This window comes from Pimephales promelas, chromosome 14 (genome assembly GCF_988280905.1).
Source record: "Pimephales promelas chromosome 14, fPimPro1.hap1.1, whole genome shotgun sequence".
NCBI classification, from domain to species: domain Eukaryota; kingdom Metazoa; phylum Chordata; class Actinopteri; order Cypriniformes; family Leuciscidae; genus Pimephales; species Pimephales promelas.
This window is the reverse complement of record NC_142782.1, coordinates 8,734,610-8,746,942: the sequence shown is the minus strand read 5'-3', so window position 1 is coordinate 8,746,942 and position 12,333 is coordinate 8,734,610. Positions and strand designations below refer to the sequence as shown.

At 47.3% G+C, this 12,333-nt stretch overlaps 1 protein-coding gene across 1 annotated transcript in view; it reads right to left on the bottom strand.

The window, feature by feature from the left end:
- mtor (mechanistic target of rapamycin kinase) overlaps positions 1–12,333 on the bottom strand; it is a 277,311-nt gene that overhangs the window by 244,549 nt on the left and 20,429 nt on the right. Inside the window, exons 12-14 of the mRNA XM_039678643.2 lie at positions 3,801–4,016; positions 2,124–2,329; positions 129–251 (exon numbers count right to left, since the gene is read on the bottom strand). Of these exons, the coding sequence (XP_039534577.1) occupies positions 129–251; positions 2,124–2,329; positions 3,801–4,016 (545 nt within the window). The remainder of the gene's footprint in view (positions 1–128; positions 252–2,123; positions 2,330–3,800; positions 4,017–12,333) is intronic.

The window sequence follows — 12,333 nt, the reverse complement described above, 5'->3', positions numbered from 1 at the left end:
CGAATCTCAACTGCAGAAATTATTTTGGCTATTTTCCAAGTACAAACAAACTTCTTGTTACAAAATTTCACAACACATTTGACAACATCCCTAAAACACATGCAGAGGTATTAAGGACGTGACTGTACCTTGAGAATGGGTTCCATGTATGGGCGGATGAGTCTGGGGGCATTAGACACCAAGTGACCCAACATGCGGGCACTTTGCTCTTTGTTTCGGCCCACACCGCTATGTTCCAGCTCAGTCAGGATCTGGACAACATTTTATTGCATTGGACAGTACCGAGGCATTATTCAGTGTAACTACAGACACATTCATAACAGATGTGTGTCAAAATAATTAATATTTGATATAAACAGAGACTGTATTATAATAGACTATATTATAATAAAAACAAATAAAACAATAACTCTTCTAATAAGAATGTAATAGCAGCACACTTAACATTAAAGGTTTCCAAGCAATATGAAATCTGTATAAGTTGCTAGCCAACAGTTAAGTGAATTTGTTGAGGTGCCAGGGAAAACACAGTTAAGTGAATTTGTTGAGGTGCCAGGAAAAACAGAGTCAGACAAGGCTGACTAGAGCTATGGTGAAACAAAACAGCTGCTATTTCAGCAGAAAAACATTTACTCACTGCCATCTGTTGGTAACGGAGATGAAGTAAAGTCATAGAAAGAAATGGCTAAAACTCCTCGTAACAACTCAGTGTTTAGTATGAGTATATTATTATAACCTACTACATTTGGCAAAATGTGCAGTATAAAAAAGAGAACATTGTGTAGAATAGTGTATCCACACAATCTTTAAAATCTCTATTTTAACTAATATTATTGGTCGTCCGAGACTGAAGACATCTTTACACTAAATTTAGATACAGTAACTGTAATTCAGAAGTGATCTGTACTGAAGTACCTTTGAACCTAAAAATTTCCCCTACAAGAGGATAAATCTTTTTATTCATTATATTCATAAAATTATATTCATTTTAGATTTGTAGAAATGCCTTGATTTATATTATACATTACATATGATGTATAACATATAACAATTAATAGAATTAACATAGTTTTCTGAATGTATTAACTATATGTTTAAAGTCATTATTTAGACAAACTCACAATAAAAAAAAAAATATTTTGAAAAATCTATTAACTCCAATTTCACGTGGTTTCTGCAGGTATTCACAAGATAATGTACATAAATATTTCTCCATTTCAGCGAGTTGATTTAATATTACTATAAAACTACAACAACTTGAGTAATGCAACAATTTTCTTATTTCATGCATATTTATATATACAATCACAGTTATGCTAATATACAATCACATTAGTACTAAATGTCTTTTCAAGTGAGTTATTTTTAAAATGCGCTTTAAATTACAGTCACTTATAATTACAAATTAGTTACTTTATAATAATGAGATGTTAGGTTTGTGTAAAAAGTTATTCTTAGAAATTCCAAGAAATACAATATAGTTATCAGCAGTTGTCCTAAAATTTTTACTTACTTTCAAGTGTCAAGTGTTTCTTATAGACACATGAAATACAAGATAAAATAAGTTGTGAGATATAGTGTCAAATGGCAATTTCAGTCTCAGGCCAAATAACAAGACAATATCACTAAGGCTTGTGTTGTTTAATACATTTAAGAGATGCTTTTCTCCAGCGCACAACTTACATTTTACCTTTATTTTATATATTCTATAAATGTTATGAATTGAAATTCATGCGTATATTTCCATTTTGCAAAACAATTTGAAATAACAGCAACAGAGTCATTTTTCAACTTTATAAATGGAGAAAAATAAGTGCAATAAGTTAATCTAAAATAATATGCATTTTAAGCAAATATTTGTTGTTGGATATCAAATTTACACACTGATTAGAATTGTTTTAGAATTAGAACACCATTTGGCTGTATTTTTGTATTATCGCTAGTATTATTATTAGTTCTGATTTTTATTTTTTAATGCTGGTGCTAACACATCAGCTGTTGGTGATACCATCTGTACACTCTCACATGTTGGGAGCACTGAATATTGAAAATATATAAGAGTAGTATGAGTATGGTAGGATGCCATTTCAAACATAGCCATGTGCTGTGAAAAATGTAAATACCTGAATAAGCATCTTGCGCAGGAAGGGCATGACAAAGGCAGGGTTCATACTGCTAAGACGGCCAATAGTGCAGATGGCCAGTTCACGAATCTCAAACACTTCATCATTTAGTGCCACAAACAGAGCCTGGAGGTTCTCCGCTTGTGCCAGGTGGGCATCAAAGCGTTCGTCCAGGGAGGCCAGCACACAGTATCGAATATCAGGATCTGAGAGGAAGCCACATGTACAGTGCACAGCATAAATGAGTATACCCCCTCTGAACTTACAATTTAGCAATTTCTCTTCACAAAGAATATTTTACATCTTTACAAATCCGGTAGATCAATTACAAAAAAAGCATGTCAATATTAAAGAGGAAAATAAGATTTTTTTTTTTTAAGTGATAAAACATTGTCTTGGAAAAATGAGTACATCCCCCAGAAGTTACACAAATAAAACAAGTTAAAGGAAAATGTTTGTAAGTAAAAAATAAAAGTAGGAGCACTTTCTTAGTTACGTATCTGTTACTGAAACATTCTTAGATTCATGCTGACAACAAAGAAACATTGATGAGAATAAATAGTCATCTTGGGATTTATGTACGGAATGGGATTTATTTAGCAGAAAAATGCTGAGCAAGTGTCTAAGAGCTGGCGAAAGCTTTGAGAAGAGTATCGACTATTTCATCTCACAGCAGTGAAATACATGGTTGTTGTCCAAAAGTATCTAAAGTACTCTCTCTTCATTTCAAGCATTTTGGATCGAACAGCATCCAAAATGTATGTCGTTGTAAGAGGGAGGAGTACAGTGAGAAGTAGCTGGTCCTCACAGGAGTTAGGAAGCGATGAAAAAACGCAAGGGTGCACAAATAAGAAATGAGTAGCACCCATTAACTCTATTCTCCCAAAGTAAGAAGTATTTCACCTGGCCTTAACACTACTGAGCACCATTTTGTAGAGACAAGTTGAGCAACACTTCCCATTAAACAAGGAAGTCATCCTTGAGGAATTAATGACGAATGACATTAGGAATCATTGCTTAGGTTTTATTTTTAACGGTAACCCAAAAGTTATTTTGTGTACAGCGCATTTTATGGAGTAAAGCTTCCTGAACTTGGGAGAGTACAACGCCGGCACTACACAAGTCGTGCTTGCAAGGTTGCTTCCGATCGATCTGATTGATTATTCTCAGAATCTGACTCGGGCTTGAACTGATATTGTAAAACCAACGACAATAACTGTTTGCCGTTTACAATTGCTTAAGAAGCCATGGAAGCTGAAGCTTGTGTTATGGAAAAGGGGCTTTGTAGAAACTGGAACTCAAAGTGTTTCAGACAAACTGGGAATAGAGTTACTGCAACAATGTAAAGTACATGAAAATTAATGTGTTTTTTGAATATTAAAGCATGTTAACCTATTCTAATACACCCAATAATCATGATGATGAACTTTTCAAATTAGCATTATATGACACCTTTAATAATTTAAACTATTAACAGAACCCCAGATTATATGTATTAAACCTTACTGGCCAAAACTCAACTTAATGTAATTCTATTTCTTAAGTCTTCTAGTTGTTCATTTTCTCCACTATGCAACCCGTTTTCATTAAATTTATGGTATAAACCTAGTTGCACACAGAAATGTGTATATACATAATCTATAAGCTAACATGCATGGAAACAGCTGTGTCTCTCACCTGGGTCAGTGATGCCAACCACCAGTAACTTGCTGAGAACATCAGCCACCACCTGCACAGCGGTTTGACTGACCACATGTCCATGTCCGCTGATCAGGTGAATAGACGGGGTGAGCAGCCGTGAGCAGGTACGTGCTGCCTCCATGCGGATCTCCTTGTGCTCGCTGTTCAGAAAGTGGTCAGCACAGTGGCGCACAAACTGGGTCAAGGAGTGACCTAACAATTAATAAAACAGGAAAGAAAAAAAACATATTTTCTAAAGAAAATGTAAGTGATCAGTTGAGCACAATTAGATATGAATATTGAAAGGTAATACATATGCCTTACAGGAAATAGGGTTCAGAGTTGTTTTTCTATTTTTATATTTTGCTTAAAATGACTATCTACTAAAAACAAACAAACATTGTACAATACATAATAATCTAAATGCCTTCATCATGAGCAGAAAAACTAGAAATTTCTAAGTTTTTGTTGTCTTTCCATCAACAAAGAATTTTCCCCAATTATAACAATCATGTGTGTGTGTGTGTGTGTGTGTGTGTGTGTGTGTGTGTGTTTTTAATGCTCTTACATGCTGATTAATAATGCTAAATCTAGAACGTCATGTCACAAACCTGGTTTGAACAGTCAGAGTCATATATGCCAGATAAAAGTACTGTATTTGCAGCATTGCTGTTTTCTGCTAGCCTGGGTTTCCTATCTATGAAAATAAACATGAGGTTCCCAGACCACGTCTCAATGTCAATGAGACGTGGTCTGACGTTAGCCAAGCTAGTTTTCTGCAGTGTTTTAGCAAAAGTATCCATCTATTTTACTGATCACTGTGTTTCTACTAATGTTGTTAAAATAACCACGTCATCTTCAGCTCTTTCAGATGCTTTAGTGTCTTTAGCAAGGGAAAACAACACGCATGGAACGGAAAGAGCTTGAATAAAGTGATTTCTTTTCTGGATAAAATTATTAGAGCATACAGTGCCGAAAGTTCATTTGAGCACACCGTTGTTTTGACATGCCACTCACTTTAACTGGAAATGGTAAAATGGTACAACAGTGACAATTATGTGAAAAATTAATGACGATTATGTCTCGCGGACCAGTTGGAACTAAACCAGGGTCTGAACCCGGATCACGGTCTGCCATTTGATTTTTTCTTTAACTGTCAACTTTCCAGGAAACAATTTGTATGTTCTTTATAGCAATAACTGTTTTATCCAGACTATCAAATCATCACGATGATCATTTTTTCAGGTTGCTCCTTTGCGCTTAAATAATTGTATACTGTTCTGAAGAATTGAATACAGTATTGTATACTGTTTTAGGCATGCCTTATGATGGAATACTAGTTATTGTAGTATATACCTCTATATCTTGCAGCCTATCAAAATCATCTTTGTTTAACATTGGTGTATATCTCCTCCTTGAAATGCATTGTATGCTTGTTATATTAATAAGACTAAAGGACACAAAACTGCCAGCCCACTCTGATCATGCAAACGAGTCAGCTTCCAAACAAAAAAACTTTTCCCACTTGAAAATTACAGTTCCCTTTCGTAGTCACTTCGAGTTACGTCAGAAGTGACGGAGATTGGGGGATTTCGCATAGAAAGCCAATCCTCTTCGAGTATTTAAACACGAGCCAATGGCATGCAATGCCTTGGGGCTGCGGAAATTTGCATAGCGTACTCCGCCCTACTCCGTGAGTATAAAAGGAGGAAGTGAATGCAACCGCAGTATGTTTTCGCTTCGGAGCCAAGAGAACCTCTTCACTCCTCAAAGCTGATTCAAGACTCTTCGAGACGAGCGTCCTCTTCAGTGTTGGTGTGACGGCGGTACCCAGCGAGATTCTGCATTGCCTGCGATCTGTGCAGTGGTTTGCCAGACTTTGCGCTTCTCCCTGGTAGCCTCAGCGCTGAAAGAGTGAATTTCTCTCCTCTCTGTAAAAGAGCTGCACGCGGCACGTCTTTTTAAAGATGGTTCGCCCGTGCCCTTCTGGATGTGGTAGATTTCTGTCGTCATCTGATGGTCACGAACGCTGCTTTGTTTGCTTGGGCATTCAGCATGCAGCAGCAGCGTTCGTGGATGACTCATGTACCTTCTGTGGGACCATGACCATCTCCACACTGAGGTCGCGGCTCAATGATCTCACTAGAGTGAGAGCCCCGGTCCCCCCTACTCGATCGGCTTCCTTCACGAAAGGGGGCCCGTCGACCCGGGGACCGGGCGATCTAACGGTGACGGTGTGGGATAAAGCCCCGACGATTCCTCGGGCCACACCTCCCGCCTCAGTGCGTGAGCCAGCGGGCGCTAGTTCGACTCGGTCGGTTGTCTCTTCGGCGGCACCGGCTGCTTCGAGCAGCGCCCCAGATGATGATGCGATGTCTATCACAGCATCACTAGGCGGGCTTGATTCCTCGGGAGAGGAAGATCCGGCTGCGTTGCCTCCTTCGGGAGTCCCAGCGTTGTCCGCGTCAGATCCCGAGATGACGGCCATGCTGTCTCGAGCCGCTGGGAGTATCGGGCTAGAATGGAAACCTCCATCCTGCCCCGACCTCTCACGGATGGATAATTGGTTTTTGGACAAGGCTGCCGCTGCAAAGCCACGGCCGACTCCAATACCTTTTTTCCCCGAGCTGCATGCGGAGTTATCGCGCTCTTGGGGGGCTCCTTTGTCCACTCGAGAGCGCGATCTCTCCCCCGCCTTTCCCTCCCTCGACGGCGGGGCCGCCTGTGGGTACACTGGGATGCCCCCGGTGGAGCGCTCTGTTGCGATGCAGCTGTGTCCACAGAGCGCTTCCACCCGTGGTCCTCCTAAGCACCCATCCAAAGCCTGTGGGTTCTCGTCTGCTATGGCGGCGCGATCCTACAGAGCGGCGGGACAGGCGGCCTCCGCTCTGCATGCTATGACCACTTTGCAGGTCTTCCAAGCGAAGTTGCTCAGAGACATGCACGAGGGCGGGACTGATCCGACGGCATTCAAAGAACTGCGGTCCGCCACTGACCTTGCCTCTCCGGGCAACGAAAGTGGCTGCTCGCGCCGTTGGTCAGGTGATGGCCACTAGCGTGGTTCAGGAGCGTCATCTGTGGCTCAACCTGGCGGATACGCGGAGCGCTGAGCGGACTCGTCTGCTCGACGCTCCGCTATCCCAGGTTGGCCTTTTCGGCGGTGCGGTCGAGGACTTCGCCCAACAGTTCTCCACTGCCCAGAAGCAGACGGAGGCCATCAGACACATCCTGCCCCGACGACCAGCTGCTGCCTCCACCCAGTCGTCGGCACAGGTGCCTCCCCCTGCTCGCCGCCGGGGACGCCCCCCTGCGGCTCCCCTCCCTCCCGCCCGGCCCCAGCAGCAGCCTTCACCCGGGCCCCGGCGTCGAGGAGGCCGCAGGCCGGCGTCACAGCCCCCTCAGGCCGCTCGCCCCGCTAAACGCCAGGCCAAGCGAAGATCCTGACACGGGCGGCTCAGTGTCGATCTCGAGTCTTTCCCAGGAGGTGGTAGCAGGCCCCCTCCTTCCCCCGGTGGAGGGCCGGGGGAGAATCTTTTGTTCTCAGCTCCCCACTGCTCACCCACGGGTGGGCAGCACCCTGAACTGGTTAAAGAAAGACTTGACATCCTCACTGAGCTCACAGACTGGAGTGAGTGCCCCCGATGCCCCAGTGTGTCGGCCCACTCACTCCTCTCTGTCTCGGAGGGCGCGGAAGGGTGCGTGTGTCGTCCCCGGGCTACACCAATCCCTTCCCCCTCTCTCGCCAGACCCCCGGCAGAACGGACCCCCGTGGAACGCTCCGCTTTCCCTGGTCCCTTCTGTCGGGGAGCGGGCTTCGACGCATCCGAGCGGGGTCATCCCTGCACGCGTGCCAGTCGACCCGCCACGCTGCCCCTCCGGGGGGACGTCTGTGGTTCACATGACCCCGTTGGCTCACTTCCTGGAAGCCTGGCTAGCGCTTCCCGGGGTATCCCGCTGGGTCATCAGAACGATCAGATTCGGCTACGCGATTCAGTTCGCACGGTCTCCTCCCCGCTTCAGGGGAGTTCGCTCCACGATAGTCGGTGGCAATGCCCCAGTCCTGAGAGCGGAGATTGCGACCCTGCTGGCGAAGGGTGCAATCGAGACGGTCCCTCCAGCCGAGGTGAGGTCCGGGTTTTACAGCCCCTACTTCATTGTCCCCAAGAAGACCGGTGGGTTACGACCGATCCTGGACCTGCGCATTTTGAACCGTTCTCTCCATCGACTACCGTTCAAAATGCTCACGGCCAAACGCATTTTCGAATGTGTTCGGTATCAGGATTGGTTTGCAGCGATCGACCTGAAGGACGCGTACTTCCATGTGTCCATCTTACCTCGACACAGACCGTTTCTTCGGTTTGCCTTCAAGGGCCAGGCATATCAGTACGCCGTTCTCCCATTCGGGTTAGCTCTGTCCCCTCGCGTCTTCACGAAGATCGTCGAGGCAGCCCTTGTTCCCCTTCGCGAACACGGGGTTCGCATCCTGAATTATCTCGACGACTGGCTGATACTAGCACACTCTCGAGCTCAGCTTTGCGAACACAGAGACTTGGTGCTCCGGCACCTAGCCCGTCTGGGCCTTCGGGTCAACCGAGAGAAGAGCAAACTTTGCCCCGTGCAGAGGATCTCTTTTCTCGGCGTGGAGATAGACTCGGTCGCCATGTCCGCGCAGCTCACGAACGAGCGCGCACACTCACTGCTGACTTGTCTTCGTCAGTTCGAGGGCAAGAGTGCGGTTCCACTGAAACTTTTTCAGAGGCTCCTGGGGCATATGGCATCCGCGGCCGCGGCAACGCCGCTCGGTTTGCTTCATATGAGACCGCTTCAGCTGTGGCTTCGCGATCGAGTCCCGAGGTGGGCATGGCATCGCGGCTCGCTCCGAGTCCCAGTGACTCCGGCATGCCGGCGAACCTTCTTCCCGTGGTCGAACCCCAGCTTTTTACGGACGGGCGTCCCTATTCAGCGAGTTTCCAGGCATCTCATCGTCTCCACGGATGCATCTACCACGGGTTGGGGTGCCATGTGCAATGGGCATGCAGCCGCCGGCTCCTGGACGGGGGCCCAGCGCCTCATGCACATCAATTGCCTCGAGCTGCTGGCAGTACGGCTCGCCCTGCACCGCTTCAGAGCGTTGCTCAAGGGCCAGCATGTGCTTGTCCGTTCAGACAACACTACGGCTGTAGCGTACATCAACCACCAGGGGGGTCTACGCTCGCGCCAGTTGTCGCAGCTCGCCCGCCACCTCTTGATATGGAGTCAGAAGCACCTGAGGTCCCTTCGTGCAGTTCACATTCCTGGAGACCGGAACTGGGCAGCCGACGAGCTGTCTCGGGTCCGCCCTATCTCCGGCGAGTGGCGACTCCATCCCCAGTCGGTCCAGCTGATCTGGAAAGAGTTCGGGGAGGCACAGATAGATCTGTTCGCCTCCCGGGACTCAGCCCACTGCGCCCAGTTTTATTCTCTGACCTGGGGCACTCTCGGTTCGGATGCGCTGGCGCACAGCTGGCCACGGGGCCCACGCAAGTATGCGTTTCCCCCAGTGAGCCTCCTTGCACGGGTGTTGTGCAAGATCAAGGAGGACGAGGAGCAGGTCTTGCTGGTAGCCCCCTATTGGCCCACCAAGACATGGTTCTCCGATCTCATGCTCCTCGCGACAGCACCTCCTTGGCCTATTCCTCTGAGACAAGACCTACTCTCTCAGAGACGGGGCACTCTGTGGCACCCTCGTCCCGATCTTTGGAGGCTGCACGTGTGGCTCCTGGACGGGACGAGGCAGGTCTGAGTTCGCTGCCACCTGCGGTGGCGGCAACCATCACTTCCGCAAGAGCGTCGTCCACGAGACACCTTTATGCGTTGAAGTGGAACCTCTTCGTCAATTGGTGCTCTTCTTGCGGAGAAGACCCCCGGAGATGTCCGATCAGTGTCGTGCTTTCCTTCCTGCAAGAAGGGTTGGAGCGCAGGCTGTCGCCCTCCACTCTTAAGGTCTATGTCGCGGCCATTGCCGCTTCTCATGAAGCAGTGGAAGGTAAGTCCTTAGGGAAGCACGACCTGGTCATCAGGTTCCTGAGGGGAGCGAGGAGGCTGCATCCGCCTCGTCCTCCCCTCGTACCCTCTTGGGACCTCTCAGTAGTTTTAAGTGCTCTGCAGAGGCATCCCTTTGAGCCTTTGCATTCAGTAGAGCTTAAGTTTCTGTCCATGAAGACAGCACACCTGGTTGCATTGGCCTCCATCAAGAGGGTAGGGGACCTGCACGCATTCTCCGTTGACGAAGCGTGCCTGGAGTTCGGGCCGGCTTACTCTCACGTGATCCTGAGACCCCGGCCTGGATATGTGCCCAAGGTTCCCACCACTCCCTTCCGGGACCAGGTGGTGAACCTGCAAGCGCTGCCCCCGGAGGAGGCAGACCCAGCCTTGGCACTGCTCTGTCCGGTACGTGCTCTCCGCACCTATGTCGACAGGACGCAGTGTTTCAGGACCTCAGACCAGCTCTTTGTCTGTTATGGAGGGAGCCAGAAGGGAAGGGCTCTCTCAAAGCAACGGCTGTCCCACTGGATAGTGGATGCCATTGCTTTGTCTTACCAGCAGCAAGGCCTTCCGTGCCCCCTTGGTGTGACGGCCCATTCCACTCAGAGTGTAGCCTCCTCTTGGGCTTTAGCGCACGGCGCCTCGCTAACAGACATCTGCAGAGCTGCAGGCTGGGCGACACCCAACACCTTCGCCAGATTCTATAATCTGCGAATTGAGCCAGTGTCCTCTCTCGTACTCGTTCCGGCCGGTACTGGACCCGCTCAGGTGTCTTCGCTTGCTCGCCACTCCACTCCCCGGACTGGATAAGTGCGATATCTCCTCAGTTCTTCCTTTGAAGTCTCGAGTCCTCCAGCACCGACGATGCGGGCACCACTGCTGTTGCTCTGGATGCTAGCTAGGTGCCTCCATGCGCACGGTTCCCCTTGGTAACCGTCTCATGTGTATTATCCACTGTAAGCCTCCCTGAGCATGTGTCTTCCCTTGGCAAGCCATCTGCCACCCCTGGAGTTTAAATTTTAGCCACCTGCGGTTGGTACTCCAGTGTTCCATATGCGTCCCTATGTGGCCATATTTGTTCTTAAGTCCTCCCTTCGGTAGGCAACTGGTAGCATGTCCCCTTCGGGATATGTTTCCCAGTGTACCTTGGTAATCCTGTGTCAAAGTCGGATCCCCCAAAAAAAAAAAAAAAAAAAAAAGAGATAAAACTCGGGGGTTCAGTCTTTCGCAGGGCACTGGAAGACAGCTTGAAGATGGCGTGATGGCACAGACCCCCAATCTCCGTCACTTCTGACGTAACTCGAAGTGACTACGAAAGGGAACGTCTCGGTTACGTATGTAACCCTCGTTCCCTGAGTAGGGAATGGAGACGTTACGTCTCCCTGCCACTTCTGCTGTATCGCTGGGTAGATGCCGAGTTCAGTCTTGGCTCCTCAGCGAAGACATACTGCGGTTGCGTTCACTTCCTCCTTTTATACTCACGGAGTAGGGCGGAGTACGCTATGCAAATTTCCGCAGCCCCAAGGCATTGCATGCCATTGGCTCGTGTTTAAATACTCGAAGAGGATTGGCTTTCTATGCGAAATCCCCCAATCTCCGTCACTTCTGACGTAACGTCTCCGTTCCCTACTCAGGGAACGAGGGTTACATACGTAACCGAGACGTTTTCTCAGTCAAGTCAATTTCGAGAGGTGTGACCTCCACAGAAGTTTAAGGGCACTGTTTTAGTGCTCTCCACATTCCGCCTCCTTCTGGTGGCTCTTCTTGTGAAAAGAGTGGCAACATCCGGCCTAATTGAGAGACCTTTCTCCCAGTGAGCAAGTAAGTAGTGTTAATTTCGTTAACGAAAACTAAACGAAAATATTTTCGTCAACGCACATTTTTCACCGAACGAAAACTAGACGAGACGAGACTAAAATCCCGACTAATAAACAATAACTGGGACTAAATCAGAAATAATTTTCGTAGACTAATAAAGACGAGACGAAAATGCAGTTCGGTAAATAAAGACTGGGCTAAAATCTATGGACATTTTAGTTCACGAACAAAGACGAGACGAAAATTACATATTATTATATGATATGGTTTTGTCAAATCCCGTCTCCTCCTCCGCCTCCTCCTCGTCAGCTCTTCCGCCACACACACCCACGTTCAAACCTGGAGCGGGCGGGCACAGTCAGAATAGCCTACACAACACATGGAGCAGACAGGAGCTGGATTCACGGTGAGGCGGCGGCGACAGGTTAAAAGTAAAACATGCTTTGCACGGGGCTCGGGAGAAAGAAGAGACGTGATATATGGACACATTTTGATGATAAACTAACTAATGATGGCTAACTTTCATAGCATTTAGTATCCAGGCTGGCTATGTTGCGTTAGCTTCTTAGCACGTAGCGACCGTAGCCAGTTGTTGATAGAATTGTATGTGAAGTTAAATTTATGCTAACTTATGTTATACTGGCCGGGCAACTAATAGTTTCAGTTACATTTGATTAAAGCAGACAGA